Raw genomic sequence first — 18,935 nt, forward strand, 5'->3', positions numbered from 1 at the left:
TCAGTTAATTTGGATAGCAAGAATAAAACACATAATTTGGCAACCCATTATCAGGCAGTGCAGAGAGGGAAATGCGGCCATTTAATGTGCCAACTTAATGCAATATGCATTATGAAACTTATGAATTCAGTAATTCTCTTTTTTTATCGTATTTTAATAATTGTCAATTTAATGAATATCCATACCCACAATGCTTTTGGTTCTGCTTTTCAAAAATGATTTATTTGAAAATTTCCAGGTATATCGTAGTAAATGAAAGTTTGTGACGAAGATGACAGCTTCCCATTAGACAGAATGACACCTACTGCTGTCATACAGAGTGCTTAAAAATCAATTATTAAAAATTAAAAAAAAAGTAAATAAATAAATAACTACAACTGGGTAACAGATATAGAATGTTTAATATATGTTTATATATGTTTTAAATATAAGTTGAAAATCAAAACGTTCATTTTTGCTCTAACTGGCCTACAGAGAATGACCTTAAATAAATCGAATGTCCTATCAATCAATGTCCATGTTTTACTGACATTTTCCTTTATCTTCAGTTCACTTATGTTTTCAATAAATGTTATCATTACAAGATTGTAATTGCCCACTTTTACCTTCAATGCACAACATATTTCTATTTTTTAAAAAAGTATTCTTTTATTGGCTCAAAGCAGTCTTTCATTTTCTGCTGCGGCCTCTATGTATTTTAATCATGGCTATTCTCCATAAATATTTAGTTTTTAGTTTAGTTTTTTTTTTTTTTTTTTTTTACAAGCACCACAGTCATGAAATAATTAGCAAATTAACTGACAACATAAAAATTTTACAAATGGGTAATGTAACTAAACAGAAGATGTTTCCTTTGTGTGAGCCAAAAAACAACACTCATTAATAGGATGTGGGGCAGCATTAGCAGCAAACAGCAGTCTGCTCATTAGGACAGATGGCAGGCATCCAAAAAAACTTATAGCCATTGACGTTAAAAAGTAGGTCAGTGTAAACATATACCCAAGACATTTTACACTAAGGCACTGGAAACAGGAATCATAATACAGTGAGAACAAACACATATACACTTTTACATTTTTTTTATGAAAAATTCACATTGAAAGGAGTTCAATTACTTAAAGGGTCTAACTTGTCAATTTAGGCTTATGCGGTAATCCCTAATTATCCTATTACCAAATCACTAGTAACCCTGTGGTTATTATCCTCTGTCTGGCACCAAGTAAAATAAAAAGGTGCCCATTTGCAAGAAAGCAGGAAAGCAGCAGGAAGAAAAGACAGGGCATAGACAGGCAGGGGGCAGAGATGAGTCAGGGCAGAGACAGGAAGGGGCAAAGAAGGGAAGGGACAGAGACGGGAAGGGACAGAGACAGGATGGGGCAAAGAAGGGAAGGGACAGAGACGGGAAGGGACAGAGACAGGAAGGGGCAGAGATGAGTCAGGGCAGAGACGGGAAGGGACAGAGACAGGAAGGGACAGAGGCGGGAAGGGACAGAGACGGGATGGGACAGAGATGGGAAGGGACAGAGACGGGATGGGACAGAGACGGAAAGGGACAGAGACGGAAAGGGACAGAGATGGGAAGGGACAGAGACGGGACGGGATAGAGATGGAAAGGGACAGAGATGGGAAGGGACAGAGACGGGATGGGATAGAGATGGAAAGGGACAGAGACAGGATGGGGCAAAGAAGGGAAGGGACAGAGACGGGAAGGGACAGAGACGGGACGGGGCAGAGATGGGAAGGGACAGAGACGGGAAGGGGCAAAGAAGGGAAGGGACAGAGACGGGAAGGGACAGAGACAGGAAGGGGCAGAGACGGGACGGGGCAGAGACGGGAAGGGACAGAGACGGGATAGGGCAGAGACGGGAAGGGACAGAGACAGGATGGGACAGAGACGGAAAGGGACAGAGACGGGATGGGATAGAGACGGGAAGGGACAGAGACGGGATGGGATAGAGACGGAAAGGGACAGAGACAGGATGGGGCAAAGAAGGGAAGGGACAGAGACGGGAAGGGACAGAGACGGGACGGGGCAGAGATGGGAAGGGACAGAGACGGGAAGGGACAGAGACGGAAAGGGACAGAGACAGGAAGGGACAGAGACGGGAAGGGACAGAGACGGGACGGGACAGAGACGGGATAGGGCAGAGACGGGAAGGGACAGAGACGGGAAGGGACAGAGACGGGACGGGGCAGAGATGGGATAGGGCAGAGACGGGAAGGGACAGAGAGAAGGGACAGAGGCGGGAAGGGACAGAGACGGGACGGGACAGAGATGGGAAGGGACAGAGACGGGATGGGACAGATACAGGAAGGGACAGAGACGGAAAGGGACAGAGATGGAAAGGGACAGAGACAGGACGGGATAGAGACGGGACGGGGCAGAGACGGGACGGGGCAGAGATGGGATAGGGCAGAGACGGGAAGGGGCAGAGACGGGAAGGGACAGAGACGGGATGGGATAGAGACGGGAAGGGACAGAGACGGGATGGGACAGAGATGGGAAGGGACAGAGACGGGATGGGGCAGAGGCGGGATGGGACAGAGACGGGAAGGGGCAGAGACAGGAAGGGACAGAGACGGGATGGGATAGAGACGGGAAGGGACAGAGACGGGATGGGACAGAGATGGGAAGGGACAGAGACGGGACGGGGCAGAGACGGGATGGGACAGAGACAGGAAGGGACAGAGACGGAAAGGGACAGAGACGGGAAGGGACAGAGACAGGAAGGGACAGAGATGGGATGGGATAGAGACGGGATGGGATAGAGACGGGATAGGGCAGAGACGGGAAGGGACAGAGACGGGACGGGGCAGAGATGGGATGGGACAGAGACGGGATGGGATAGAGATGGGATGGGATAGAGATGGGAAGGGACAGAGATGGAATGGGATAGAGACGGGAAGGGACAGAGATGGGATGGGATAGAGACGGGACGGGGCAGAGATGGGATGGGACAGAGACGGGATGGGATAGAGACGGGAAGGGACAGAGATGGGATAGGGCAGAGACGGGAAGGGACAGAGACGGAAAGGGACAGAGACGGGAAGGGACAGAGACGGAAAGGGACAGAAACCGGAAGGGACAGAGACAGGAAGGGACAGAGACAGGATGGGGCAAAGAAGGGAAGAGACAGAGACGGGACGGGGCAGAGATGGGATGGGGCAGAGACAGGATGGGGCAAAGAAGGGAAGGGACAGAGACAGGATGGGATAGAGACGGGAAGGGGCAGAGACGGGATGGGGCAGAGACGGGATGGGACAGAGACGGGAAGGGGCAGAGACGGGATGGGGCAGAGATGGGATGGGACAGAGACGGGAAGGGGCAGAGATGGGATGGGACAGAGATGGGATGGGACAGAGACGGGATGGGGCAGAGATGGGATGGGACAGAGACGGGATGGGGCAGAGATGGGAAGGGGCAGAGACGGGATGGGGCAGAGACGGGATGGGGCAGAGACGGGAAGGGGCAGAGACGGGATGGGGCAGAGAAAAATTAGAAAAATGAGAAAAGGATGGACAAACATGATCCTGGTTACGCTGCATTGTAGGGAAATCAACAATTTATACATACATTTTTACACAAACATATACTGTATGTATAAACACACACAAACAGAAAGTAGCTACTTTATTAGGTAAATCTGATCGTTAATGCTGACATACTTTTCAGAACAAACAGAGAATCGTGTTGCTGCAAATAAACACATAGAGCATGCAGACGGGGCCAGAGGTCACTACTGCTCTGCCAAGCATTAGGAAGGACAAGAGCCACGATAACCGCGTTTTTAAATGGGGAGGAACATCCTGAAAACAGCCCACCCTCCTGCGTTTCTCACACATTCTACTGTCTAGACTTCACAGAGATTGTGATAAACAAAAAACATCCAGTCAAGGGCAGTTCAGTGGCCAAAACACCCTGTTCATGCGAGAGGTCAGAGGAGAACAGCCAGATTCATTAAAGCTATCAGGACGGCCACAAGGGCAGAAATAGCAGCTCAGTACAACAGCGACGTCCAAAGACGCTTAAAGTGCTTCTGGAGACACACATGCTGTGATACCTGCTTCTGCGTTAGTGTCCCTAATAAAGTATATTACATATGAGAATACACAGAATATTCTTTGTTCGTTTATTCATTGGTTTGTTTAGTTATGATGGATGTTTTAATTACTCTTTTGCTGTGCCTTGCTGCATGTTCTGTTAACTGCCCATTCACAGAGGCACAATCTTTCTTGAACAATCTGTAATCACTTGAATTGTGTCAATCATTATCAAGGTGCTTAAAATCTGCAAGCATCAGGTGCATGTTTAATACGTAAAAACGGTACATGTTCACAATGTCCTTTACACTCAGCATTTATCCAAAGGTTTTGTGTAGAACTGAAACTACTGTAAAAGTCAGTATTCACTCCCTTACAAAAAGCAATACGGACAAATCGGGATTTGTTTTCCATTAAGTTTTCTCATTTCGGTCCAATAATTCAAGTAATTATGAATAATGATGTTATTTGACATGCTAATGGTAAGCTTGCACAATTCTAAGATTCATCCGTCACTGTCAGAGAGGTCAAATATTTGTATTAGGCAGCGCAGTGCGGAGTTCATTAAACAGTTAAACGGAAGGCTGAGCTGTAATTTACTGCACCGGCCCAACTGCAACTCCATCAACTGCTACATCGGGTCACTCTCAATGCAACCTTGAGAAATAGGTGGCAGACAAGCAAGAAAGTTTCCCCTTTCGCCAGCGTCGAATCCAGTGCTGCTAAAGAGGTGGCTTCATTGTGACACCTGCATAATCTGAATATTCAAATATTTGAATATCCAAGTAGAACCAGTGCATGATATTTTCCCTTGTAATCTAATTACAGGCACATGGCCTATGCAAACACGAGAGCCGTTAATCGCCTGATAACTGTCAATGACGTCAGAAATAATCAGAACGCTTAAGGGCAGACATTATTTATCTTAACTAACTGACATTCAACAATTAATATTACAATACAAATACAAACAATGAGCCATCTCAAATAACAATGTAATTTTCAAGCAAAGAGCAGAGCAATTATTGGTTACTTTTTTCAATACACATCCAAATAACTTGTTCCTTGTGCAAACTGTAATACAAACAAGAAGCACATCTTTGCAGCTTTATAAAATACTCACCACTAAATTTTAACAGTAGGAAAAAATAATAATTATAGCTACAGTGGGGGAAAAAGCCTGAAATTACTGGGATTGTGTGTTAATGCCTAGGATGCAATCTATGAAAAGTAGCTGGAAGATGAAAGGATAGACTGATGGATGCTGAAGATAATTCCCCTGTTTTAATACGGTTTATTATTCACAATATACCAAAACTTGTGCATTTTCATTTACATGACTGAATTCCTGCCATTGTCTGCCAATATAATGAAACTGGGTGGTTAGTAAGTATTACAGAAGATACTGTAACTGGATCCATTTCAGCGTGACTAATTAACACAACATTTCTGGCCGACACATCCATGAATGCATGGAAGATATTTCCATGCACTTGGGTAAGATCTAATTAGCACAGATAATGTTCTGATAATAGAATATTAAAGTGTTGTGAGGCCAGGCATGTTCTCGAAGGGCTCTGAACGACCAGTTAGTCCAAGCACACCAAATGGTGTTGATTCTACAGTCTGGCACCTTGAGGCAAAAGCATTATCTTCTTTTGACTGACGTAAAACAATCAGGCCATCTATACATCAAGAGGAATGGAGGGACAATAAATAAATAAATAAAGTAAACCGTGTAGAGAAAAAAAACATAAAAGCAAAAGTGCATGAGAAAAGTACAAGGAATTATTTAGCAAGGCATGAAAAAAAATCTTCAAAGACATAAAAGCTATGCATAAGAACTTTTAATTGGAGATGAACCATAACCGATTCAAACATCCCAAATGCCACCGCATGCAGAAAATGCAATACTTTATATTTTTTAATTGATAGGGACTTTATGTAGAGAAACTACTTGCTTTTTTGTTACTGTTGCATTAAATCTTCAGGACATTCAAAGTCCGCTTGACGCTGTCTGAGAAATGGCATCAGGGGCTAAGAGAAGCGTGCAAGATGTAGGCTCTACATCGTAAACAGACCAGGAGCCACGCCTGGAACAGTCACCCCTTGATAATTGCAATACGGCTGAACGTGCCCGCAAGTGCAGATCCCGGGGATGGCATTCCTAGTGCAGCATCTCACAAATAAACGGGGGAAATAAAAGGTCAGCGCTTTGTGTGTCCCGCAGCTCGGAATACCCAACGCCCTGGTTTCTCGCACGAATCCCCGCTCAAAAACACAGTGATCCATGCAGCCATAGCGCGCCCCGGGAGCGCTGCGTCTCGCCTGGGCGGCCTGGGGGAGTGGGAGAATCACCACATCCAACATCAGAAAGGAGCCAAGACAGAGAGATCCTCAGAAGGAGATTCTGACAATCTGTCAAGGATTAGGGAGAAAAACCTGTCAAAATTCATCAGCTTGAGGAAGCTATACAAGCCTTCTGCTAGACGCAACTAACAGGCATAAAAAAATGCTGGCAGCAAATTATTTATTCCAAACAAGCAGTCTTCCTAAGAATTTTCATGTGAACATTTAGTCATATGACCTTTGTAGAACACAACTTGAAAAAGTTCGATGTCAAAGACGTCGGTCAACATCCTTCAAGCCTCGCATGTCTATACCACTTGGTGCTACCGATCTATCTATGGTATCTGACTTATGATGCTGAATTTGTTCAGTTAAACTCTGCAGAAGAACACAAACACCAAGCAAAAGTAACAAAAGAGTAAAGTACAGCCCGAAAATCTCTCAGCACATACAGAGAAAGAGTAGCGGCTAACCTGCCAACATTTCATCCCCTGCTTATGACAGCCATAGTAAATCCACAGCTGTCCACAACAAGGCATCACGCATCACGCATCACACATCACACATTATTTGTTATATTGACAAACATTGGGGGAAAGTGCTGGGTGTCCGGAAGTCACAGAAAAGCACACTAAAGGCAGCTCACTCTGAAAAGCAGCATTCCGCCACTCTCATTCAGCTAGACATGATGAGCTTTTGGAATTTAAAGATGCCCTCTTTACATAGCAGCTGTTGAGTCAAAATTGATATTCATTCCAAATTGTAGTTTTCATATTATGCGCAAACAATTAGCACTCAAGCCGGGATGGTTGTCCAAAACAACTCAATGCTGAATTAGGCTTTCTATAAGACCTGGGGGGGTCACAGCACAGGGTCAGCCAGCGTGCAGCACCCCTGAAGCTGGGGGGGTCACAGCACAGGGTCAGCCAGCGTGCAGCACCCCTGAAGCTGGGGGGGTCACAGCACAGGGTCAGCCAGCATGCAGCACCCCTGAAGCTGGGGGGGTCAGAGCACAGGGTCAGCCAGCGTGCAGCACCCCTGAAGCTGGGGGGGTCACAGCCCCAGGTAACCGACTGAGCTACATCCCCCTTAAGGACCCGCCTCGGTCAGCCCCAGACTTGAACCCAGATCCTGCAATACTGCAGGTCCCCAGCTCTTACACTGTCTTAACCTGAGTCTTACCCTGTAAATACGTGTCTATTGAATAGAGTGTTGGATTTGTGAGTCAGGATTTCAAACATTTGGGTCCAAACACTGCGTATGTGCAGGATGCAGAGAAGATGAGCGCACGAGTTCTGCATCTGATGTTGCTAGGGTCAGACACCCCAGGGGGCTGCTGCAAAGACAGGCCCCTCTTTTCCTGCTCAGGCTTCTGCACCAAACGCTTTGTCTGCCTGTTATTGAGGAAAATGTGGCTATTTTGAGAAATCCAAGGCATATACACAACTTTCAATTTTTTTGAACACTGCTTTAGGGCTAGATTTGGTTTGTCAATTGTAATGTGTGTTTTTTAACCCAACTACTCACAAAAAATACTAAATACTAAAATACTAAATACTTTGGACTTGTAGGTATCTACTGGATATGTATATTGGAATTAACTGCTATTTTAAATAAAGCTATATCTGCAAAATTGACTTCCTTACACAGAACGAGTGTTTGGCAGCAGGGCCATTTCCCAGTATTTATTTCAGGTCATTTTCAAGTAATTCATTCATTACCTTGTCGTGACTGGAAAAAAGCAGCTAATTATGAATTTTAATAGGATTACCAGATCTTGTAATCAACTATTCACAGCTTTGTTGTAATTAATTAATCCTGAAGGGAAATGTTAATCAAAATGTGCTACTCATGTTTTTTAAAAGACTTACACATTCACAGAAAGACTTTTCCAAAAAGGAAATCAAACACATATCGAATGCGTTTGGTCTCACGACGACTCGGTGTGACACCACAGCTACGAGATCCGCGCAGTGCGGAGCAGCGGGTTCTCCGGACTGTTTCGTCAGACGAGCCCCTTCAGCCTGCAGGCCCGGCTCAGACGCCGAAGGGGTCGGCATTTTTACACACATCCTGGGCACCATTTTCTAGCACAAAACCGGGGCTGAAGAATGTGCTTCTGGGGAAGCAGCAGCACAGAGCCACCTGTTTCCAAAAGCTGCTGCGGTCTCGGGGATGCAGAGACCTGAACTGGCACTGCATGTTACAGTCTCGGGGATGCAGAGACCTGAACTGGCACTGCGTGTTACAGTCTCGGGATGCAGAGACCTGAACTGGCACTGCGTGTTACAGTCTCGGGATGCAGAGACCTGAACTGGCACTGCGTGTTACAGTCTCGGGATGCAGAGACCTGAACTGGTACTGCGTGTTACAGTCTCGGGGCTGCAGAGACCTGAACTGGCACTGCGTGTTACAGTCTCGGGATGCAGAGACCTGAACTGGCACTGCGTGTTACAGTCTCGGGGATGCAGAGACCTGAACTGGCACTGCGTGTTACAGTCTCGGGGATGCAGAGACCTGAACTGGCACTGCGTGTTACAGCAGAAAGAAGGATCAGCAAATCCGGAGAACGGAACCTCACGTCATCCACATATCATAGGCGGAATGTTGTATAGATAAAACATTAATAATGATAATAATGTACACTTTATTAATCCCCGTGGGGAAATTCTTTTTACGCCTCCCTCAACTTGCTCTTTGTAGAGCAAGTTTTCCGCGAAGGGCAGCCACCCGTTTTTACTCTATTTCACATGGCTTTACTGAGGTGTAGTACAGGCTATTTTATGTTGAGTATAAAATATTTTTTATGTTAAAAGAATGACTGAAAAACATAACTCACTCATGATAAACAGGGTAAAGATGTGCAGTAGGAAAAAAGGGTTAAACTGTATAACTTAAATGATGTAATAAAAATAAAATCACTCTAACAAACGTGACACCTTGCGATCTGGTATACACACACAAACATAAATATTTACATAAAGCAATATTTATCATACAGTAAGATTCAAGTCTGCCAATAACTGGCAAAGTATTGTTTTTTCAGCTGCATAATCAGCTACAGATACAATGCAGGATGATATTTGCATAAAATAAACAAACTAACAAACAAACAACAGAGGGCTTTTCAGGTACAAATGTGGTGCAGAATTTTAATGATTTAAGGAATTATCTGACTAAAATGCTATTACTGGGTCTACACCAACTCCCTCAAACTGCAAGGCAAGTAAATAAATATATTCAAAGTTCCAAATAAATTCCACAGAAACATTTCACATGCTCTCTCTCACTCTTACCAATCGCTACACTCTTTTCGAGTTTTAGGCTGACAAATAAACACCTTGTGTATTTTTCTGCCTTTGCCACTGTTTATAAAATATGGGTTAAAAAGTGTGTGCATGTTTGTGTGTGTGTCTCTGTCGGTGTGTGTGTGTGTGTGTCTATGTCTGTGTGTGATGGTGTGTGTGTGTATGTGTCTCTGTCTCTGTGTGTGTCTGTCTGTCTGTTTGTCTGTGTGTGTGATGGTGTGTGAGCGTGTGTCTGTTTGTGTTTGTGTGTGTCTGTGTGTGTCTCTGTCTGTCTGTGTGTCTCTGTGTGTGTATGTGTCTGTCTGTTTGTGTGATGGTGTGTGTATCTGTCTGTGTGTGTCTGTTTGTCTGTGTGTGTGATGGTGTGTGTATCTGTAGGTGTGTGTGTGTGTCTGTTTGTCTGTGTGTGTGATGGTGTGTGTACTGTATCTGTAGGTGTGTGTGTGTGTGTGTGTTTGTCTGTGTGTGTGATGGTGTGTGTATCTGTCTGTGTGTGTGTCTGTCTGTCTGTGTGTGTGATGGTGTGTGTATCTGTCTGTGTGTGTCTGTCTGTCTGTCTGTGTGTGTGATGGTGTGTGTATCTGTGTGTGTGTGTGTTTGTCCATAAAGCCCGCTCCATAAATACTCTTCTGTCTGAGTAGCTCACACACACTCCCATGGCAACTTTCACCAAACCTGTTTACAGGTTCATAGTTTGAAAATTAATGGGCCAAATAATCACGGCTGGAATACTTTAGAAACAATTTTACTGCCGGGATTGAGAGTAAAAAAACATCCGTACACTGTAATCTGTTCAATGCCTTTGTAACCTTCATCATCTTGTCCTCCAATTAAAAAAATCAGCTGAACATCCTAAAATGCAGTTTATAGTGTGAAAATAATTTGATGAAGATTCTTATAAGCAAAACAACTTGGTGTCATCCTCAATCAGAATCCCTATTAGTGCATCGCAAATTCAGCCAATTCTTACAGTTTAAACTGGGTCATTATGAGCAGAATATCAATTTGGCTCAGCTTAGATTGTGAGTGGCATGGTAATTAGGTTTTATTTTCTTCATTTCTTGAATAAATTTTTCGAGATTCTAAATGTAATAACAAAGGGAAGTTTTTGCCTTGACCAGTAAGCGATTCTGGTTTCCACAATGACACAGTACAGAAAACAAATATTGTTGCACAGATTTTCTCCCAGTTGCCTTCCTGCATCTCTATCCTGAAAATTGGATATAGAGATTCCTATGACGCAAAACCCCGTAATATAAACCAGCTGAAAACATCGCGTTTGCCTGAGTGCAGGATTGTTTTATCAGGCTGCGTGGAAGATGGAATCAATCACATTTGACTCAGCCATATTTCCGAGAAGCAACGACGGCCAGCACTGAACTTTCCGCACTGGTTCCTACACAAAGATAAATGGACCTCCATAAATAGTTCCACAGCCTTAGAACTGAATCATTGTTTCCAGCAGTCAGTCCCTCAAGTCAAGAGGTTATGATTTATCTACCTTCAAGGCAACGTTGCATATAAGTACAACTAGCAAAATTTCAACTGTGTAACTAGAGAAAAACAACAAAAAGAGTAACTGCTAGAGTATAAATCATGGCCTATAGCGAGTTGTAAACACAGCCTAATAAAAAGTAGAAAGGTACCTAAAAGACTGATGTTAAAAAGTGATAAACATTTATGAAGAAATGATCAAAATAACATGGATCAGGGTCTTTTTCACTTTATCACATTCACTTGACAAAATTCACTGAGAGGTAGCAATTTCACAACAGATTATAGCAGTACTATGTGTTACGTTTTTACAATGGCTTCATAGTGACGTATCTCAGCAAGGGGTGTTGAGGTAAAGTCTCAAAAGTTTGGTCTTGTTTGAGTCAGAATAAACAAATGCTTTAGCTGTGACATCACTGAGGATTATTGTAAAAGAAAATTGTAGATGATACATTAGCTCCATGCAGCAGGGACAGTTACACGTCTAACTCAGAGGCCTCGCAGCATATAATATCCTCAAAAGAGTAATCAGAGTTCTGTGCTCGACTCTGGCTGCCACTACGACTGTTTTTACAAAGGTTTATAGGGACGACAGCCGCATTTCAAATAAGCTAAATAAGTGGCATAACATACACAGCAGGACAAAAAAAGAGTAAAGAAGACAAGAACCTAGAGCAGACGCTCCTATGAGTAAGTCACAAAAGATAGTAGAATCATCCAAATCAGGGAAAAGGTTCTAGTAGGTAAGGGGTTACTGAGAGTAAGGGTGACCTGGTCCTTATTCATGACATGGACATATGGTGTCGATTTTAAGGTTATGGTGGCCTCTGGCCAGAATGTACATAAGCTTTCATCTTGGAGACTCTGGAATATAAGAGATGGCACTGCATAGACATCCCCAAGGGACAAAATTAAGGAAAGGCTGACTATCATCAATAGAGCAGTAGCAGGAAAGTATATGGACAGTGATGGAAGAATCTGACAGACAGGCAAAAAGAGAGAGAACCAAACAGTATTCCCTGGAAACGCCTTTTAATGAGGTCTCTATATACCACTTAACAGGGATTCTCTATGATTCTATGATTTAATCCATAATAGGATATGTCATCAATGGGCTTGATGGGCCGAATGGCCCCCTCTCGTTTGTGAATTTCTTATGTTCTTATGCCAACACCTTCCAAGGTGTACAGAAGATTTTCAAGTCTGATTATATCAAATGCAGAAGAAAAGCTTAGCACAATCAACGTAGGGGAAAGGTCATCAGCTGTTACAGGAGCTCCAGGTCTGAAGAAAGCACTGGCATCCTCTGAAGTTCTTATTAAAGTAATTAGCAAAGTTAGGGGAGACAGAACAAAGTGAGATGTGAATGTGAAAATTATTGTTAAAGCATTTTTTGTCTAATAACAATAACATTGTTTCGCTTAAGAAATGGCTGAAGAGGCACAGGTAGGCTTCAGTTTGAGAAGAGCATCCTGCTATGTTTACTCAGGAGATCATTCATTTACCCAGGTGGACAGAAGTCAAAGGTAAACTGGCACATTTGCACAGGACTGGGGTGACAGCGGTGCCAAGAGGCAAAAGGAAGATGAGTCAGACAGTGAGAAACAGCAGGATTAAGCAAGGAGTTCGGACAAAGTTGTGTGAGGTACAGTGGGTGCACAGGAGAACACGGCCTTTTGGAGGAAACCGGTTGAACTCCATGGGGTGGCCACCGGCTCTGACGTGACACAATTGCTTGGGAAGACAAGATATCTGATTGTTTTCCTGGCTTGTGTGTACTGGTTGTGAATGAACCAAGGACAGGCCAACGAGGTAAGAAGCAAGATAAAGCTACCTCACTGAAGGCTGAACGTATGATGAAAAGAATCACGGGAAGATGGCAAATCATTAAGGAACCTTTAATATTGAACCAACGTCAACAAAGAGTGGTTATCTTACCTACTGTAGCTAGCATGGGCAAAACAGAAATGGTTGGGGAGATTTGGGACAATAAGCACCAGAAGGACATTCGGGGGAATATGGAGGGCAGGAATAACAGTGGAGTGAGAGGCACCATCTCACCATCATGCTCAAATGGCTGCAAAGAGCAGGGCAGAGGGAATGTAAAAGACAGGGTGTTAGCAGAGTCATCTGGATTATCGGGTTTTCTGTGAGAGCGGGCTACTGCAAGCCATGAACTGCTGCACATGCAGATATAGAGTCATCCTTCTTGATAGCAGACTAGCCGTTTGAAAGGCCCCTGGGAGCAGAGGCCCAACAAGTCAGGGGCACTGGCTCCTCCGAGGGCGAGAATGAACTGCTGCCAGTGGAAATTCTCCCATTTATAGCAGTTCTGATGTCAGCTGGAGAGGTGACAGGGAAGAAGGTGACAATCGAGGGAGATCTTCAGTGCTTCATGAGGCTTAATGCATAGGAGCTGCTTTACTTTTTAACTTTATGTTAAAATGTTAAATTAATGTGTATATGGTGAAATCCTTCACAAACATTGTGTTTGTTTTGTGCTACTGTCTGACACAGTCCTTCCCTCAGGAAGCATAGAGAGCAGGCTGTTCTGAAACTGAAGTTAGTCCAGATATCAAAAGTAAATTCTGCCCTGGACAATCCCCAGCAGATTCACCCTCTAATTAGTCAGGTTAAGCTCAACTTAAAAATAAAATGTATGCATTCATTTACTTTAAACACATAACTTATTTGAAAGTATTTGAAAGTATTTGATTTGAACAATCATTATTGTTTATAAAAATTAGCTTTTAGTCTAATGAATCATAGACCACCTAAGAGCATCTGCTAATGAAATTGGACATGCAAGGACAAGCAGGTAATTTTACCCTGATTTCCCTGGTTGGGGGTGAAATACCACAGATCAGTGGCCTGATGAAGAAGGAAGTGAGAGGAGGACGGCAGCAGAGACACGGCACTGTGTCCAGCCCATGCTGGCGGCACCTCCCTTTACTGAGACCTCCTACTGGCCTTCCTCCCAGTGCGGACCAGTGACAGATTAGCAGCTGGTATCCACCTGGGCGTCGCTCACCCATCTCACAGGTCTGAGAGGCAAAGCAATTACTCTGCTGGACCGTTAGCCTCACTTCTAAGAGTTCTGAACCATGAAGAATTGTATTATGACTATGATTATTTATAATGTACTGAATTCCGTGACTATGTCATCTCAGGGGACTCATATCTTTCCACAGTTCATCCCCGATATGTTTTAAAGCAATCCAATATAATAACCTTTCTGGTCCAGTTATGGTATCAGTTCCAAGCTAGCTGTAACATTAAGCATGTGCAGCGACTGCCCACAAGGATTCAATGTCATTTCCCAGGCACTAAAAAGGCATATAAAAGCATAGCCTGAGTGCAAAGAGGCCAAGGGGCCCTTGATCCATGGATTTAATATTCAGCAGAAGCTGGAAAGGGATGCAAAGGAAAAAATAAATCATCAACAAAGTGCTGTATTGAATGCAGAGGGACAGAATGTGTGCAGGAAGGAGGTGTCAGGTGATCCGGCTGGATTAGTGGCCACTCAGTTCATTCAGACATGCAGTAGGTAAAACAAAATGGAGATATAGTATCACATTCAACGTTTTTTTGCTTCTGAGTGTGTGCTTGTGGACTATTCTGAGGGCAGACATGGTTAAATACTGCAGAAGAGAATCAGTCCCTGGCAATGAAATGAGGTTCAGGTCATGAGGTGTCCCTACCACGGTCATCACCCGCTTGTCACCATAGTGACACTATTAGACTGGTCATGTGTAGCCACAGTCTGTGAGCCTGTCTATATGAGCCTGCTGTGATCTGCACTGTATATGACGCAAAGGCTGCCAACACGCTGAGGTTACATAAGGACTAGGCCTCACAGAACCACTGAGTGTGCATCTTACACGTTGCGTATATAAGGGCCCATTCCAGGACTCCCTGTTTGCGCTTTCATTGGCTTTCTGTAACCAATCATATTGATGTCAAGCACTATTACTATTTAATAGTAAGTGTAAATGCAGCTCACAACTGTAATTCTTATTCTTATAACACTAGTATGAAAGCATATTATGAGATTGCGCTTACATCTTTGACAACATCTGCTATACCACTGGACAAGGCTACATCAAATTCACTGTGGCCTATGACAATGAGCGAATGCAGCCACAGCAGTGGGCTTTTACCTCCAGCTTTGTACCTTCTAACCCACATCAGACACCTTTCTGTTACCATATTGATAGACTACAACAACTATTGAGTGATTACCTGACAGCAGCAAGGTGAACATCTATAAGACTGAAGGCACAGTAAGGTTGTGATAACATTATTTTGTCCTACGCAAAGATTTAAGACACTTACAATTTATTCATTTGCACATCTCAGTATATCTCTGGAGTCAGCTATTATGAAGTGAGATATTATCAGGTGTAATAACAGTGTATTGTTTTCCTGATAAAACACCTATATAATATCATTTCTCGGATTAAGTTCCATAATACATTTGTTTGGCTGCATTCCGACATTGGTGGACACCGCCAGGCATCCTACATGTTAAATCTGTCTTTAAATTCATTTATATTTACAGATCCTTTGTTGGGCAGTTGCTATAAATGCAAGCATCTACAGCAATGTGTCATAATTACTGCTAATTTTACTTTGTTTATCGTCTGATAGAAAACCCATTGGAACGTCTCCTCCGATCGATTCTGCTGCAGTCAGGCTGCTCTTCTTACACACAATTTTCTACAGAAGAAACCTGTCAGCTGCAAAAGTGATGCACTATTTTATTTTTGCCTACTGTGATCATGGTGGCACCCAGCAGGCCTTGCAGGAGACACCTAAGCGGAAACGGGAGGAACGTACAGCCAAGTTGGTTAGAACTGGCTGTTCCATTGCCCCAAAAATTATGTATATCTAAATATTCCTGGAAAGACATCAGAGTCCAGCCCAGAGGCTTTAAAATTTCTCAGATGAGTTTCTGGCTCTTTGGACCCCACCGAGCACAGCTAAATGAGCAAAAATGGCAGCTTTGATCTGAGTAGGTGTTACCAGCAAAGCCCACTGCAGGTAATATGTCCGAGCGTATCACATACATATTCATCCAGCTTGACCCAGCAAGCTGCATCAGACACGCTACACACTACTGGGAACAGAAACTACACGCCGTCGGTTTCAAGCACGCACCCAAAACACAAAAAACTATATGGCGTCGGTTTCGAGCACGCACCCAAAACACAGGAACTACACGCCGTCGGTTTCAAACACGCACCCAAAACACAGAAACTACACGGCATCAGTTTCGAACACACACCCAAAACACAGGAACTACACGGCGTTGGTTTTCAGTTTCGAACACGCACCCAAAACACAAAAAACTATATGGCGTCGGTTTCGAGCACACACCCAAAACACAGGAACTACACGGCGTCGGTTTCAAACACGCACCCAAAACACAGAAACTACACGGCATCAGTTTCGAACACGCACCCAAAACACAGGAACTACACGGCGTTGGTTTTCAGTTTCGAACACGCACCCAAAACACAAAAAACTATATGGCGTCGGTTCCGAGCACGCACCCAAAACACAGGAACTACACGGCGTCGGTTTCAAACACGCACCCAAAACACAGGAACTACATGGCATCAGTTTCGAACACGCACCCAAAACACAGGAACTACACGGCGTTGGTTTTCAGTTTCGAACACGCACCCAAAACACAGAAACTTCACGGCGTTGGTTTTCGAACACACACCCAAAACACAGAAACTTCACGGCGTTGGTTTTCGAACACGCACCCAAAACACACTAAAACCTGAACAGATTATTCTCATGTCCTTAAAGCTAAGCATTATTATTATTAATTATTATTATTATTATTAGTTGCAGTAGTCAATATAACATAAATAAAGACAATATGCATTACTGAGCAAGTATTTATATTTCAACCATCTGTCTACATTTTAATAATATATTATTTAATAATATAACATTTTAATAGCATTCTACCTACTGTACAAAAAAATAGAAAGAGTGCCCTTAAAGTGCCTGTTTTTTCTCTTCTTTAAAGCAAAACAAAGTAGCGGCGTAAACAGTATTTCACATCCACTTGCAGCAACACTGAACAAACAAAACACATCATTGTTTTGCTTCATTTGAAAAGGGATTTGAGCACAATATAAACGCAAGGCAAAGAACGTTTTATTATTACAGTATTACTTATTATTTGCGACAACACAGCATAAGAATGCGTGCATTATTCAAACTGTAAATCAGGAGATCAGACTGAGAAGACAAGCTGTGTTTCATACTCGGGATTTTAAAGACTTCCAGTACGAACTTCCCCAACTTGTAAACATCTGTTTATGCGGCCTTTTAGCGAGGCCACAACGAACTTATCTCCGAGCAAACTGTTGCCGAGCAACGAGAAGCAGCTGCACGGCACCAGTGAGCACACAATATTCTGCTGACGGAAAGGAACGAGAAAGCGGCCTCTCACCTGGTCCTGCTTTGTGGAGGAGAGTTTGCCAGCTCCGCATGACTGGCACGTAGGCCGCGGCTCTCTCCAGTTAGGGCAAAACAAAAAAAAAGACAGAATGGAAGGATACGACCTGGAAGCACTGGTTTTCGGTTTACCAGCGCAAAAGATAATTCCGTCCTTAGAAACACTGCCGATGCCTTGATAAGGTGTTGGCCGAAACGTAATGCAGACATGTCTGTAGCAGCAGACCTGAAACAGATGAGAAGATCATTGTAAACATTATTCATTCTCATTTAAAGACATGACACTGCAAAACCTTGCTCATTAAACCAAAAGTAGCGCAATGCTTTATCTCATTGTTATTTACCAGACTCTCATCTAAATGTCTATTACATGTACAAGTAAGTACATAGGATACAACAGCTATGATAAGGTCACCTGCAATCTGAGCCCTAATATAACGCGGCCGCAAGTCTGCAAGACTATCCCCAGTCTTCTTGCAAGATATTACAACATGCTGCCATCATTGATGCATTTCAAGCAAATCCATACATAATGAATCAAACCAGTGTCTCTCATACATTCACACTAAGGCCAGACTGACCTCATTCGTTTGGAGAGAACACGCTCTTTCATTGGACCATGTAACAGATAGCTAAGAAATATCCAAGATCAGATCACATTGCATGCGCTGTTACACTGAGGGGCTCCATCAAAGCAGAGCTGATTAGCTCCTGCTGCCATCGGCCGTTTTAATAGTGTTTTCTGGGAGAAGGTTTTATTGACCCTTTTTGAGGATAAAATGAAAGTTGGTGTTTTAATATGTTTTAATACTGTAGGTCATATTATCAGGATGGGCTTTGCTCAGAGGAGTGTTGTAGAAGTTATATGGGAATTTCAACACAATTTCATGATTCTTTATAAAATGAATAATGAGTAATAATAATAAGTAATGGGCACTTTTAACTTGCTGTTATAAAATTAAAAAAATCCATGTTTATTTTCTTGACAGACTAAAAACAATGAGAAATATAAATGGCATTTTTGTACCCCATGTTGTATATGATAATATTATTTCCCAGTTCCAGCTGTGAGGAGCGCATAAACAATTACTTTGAACCATGGAGTGATGTATTATTATTATTATTATTATTATTATTATTATTATTATTGTTGTTGTTGTTGTTGTCGCTGTTGTTGGGTAGTCATGGTGATGAACAATTGATTTACGATATTTTAAAATCATTTTAATATAATAATCAACTCTCAGGACATACTGTACAATG

General features: G+C 43.1%; 1 protein-coding gene across 3 annotated transcripts in view; it reads right to left on the reverse strand.

Annotated features, from left to right (window-relative positions):
* LOC111834568 (fragile histidine triad diadenosine triphosphatase) overlaps nt 1-18,935 on the reverse strand; it is a 237,073-nt gene that overhangs the window by 154,341 nt on the left and 63,797 nt on the right. For all 3 annotated transcript variants that reach the window (XM_023794006.2, XM_023794007.2, XM_023794004.2), the window contains one exon: nt 17,777-17,898. In XM_023794006.2, coding sequence (XP_023649774.2) covers nt 17,777-17,882 — 106 coding nt within the window. In that variant the 5' untranslated portion in view covers nt 17,883-17,898. The remainder of the gene's footprint in view (nt 1-17,776; nt 17,899-18,935) is intronic.

Source organism: Paramormyrops kingsleyae, chromosome 8 (assembly GCF_048594095.1).
Source record: "Paramormyrops kingsleyae isolate MSU_618 chromosome 8, PKINGS_0.4, whole genome shotgun sequence".
In the NCBI taxonomy this organism is placed as follows: domain Eukaryota; kingdom Metazoa; phylum Chordata; class Actinopteri; order Osteoglossiformes; family Mormyridae; genus Paramormyrops; species Paramormyrops kingsleyae.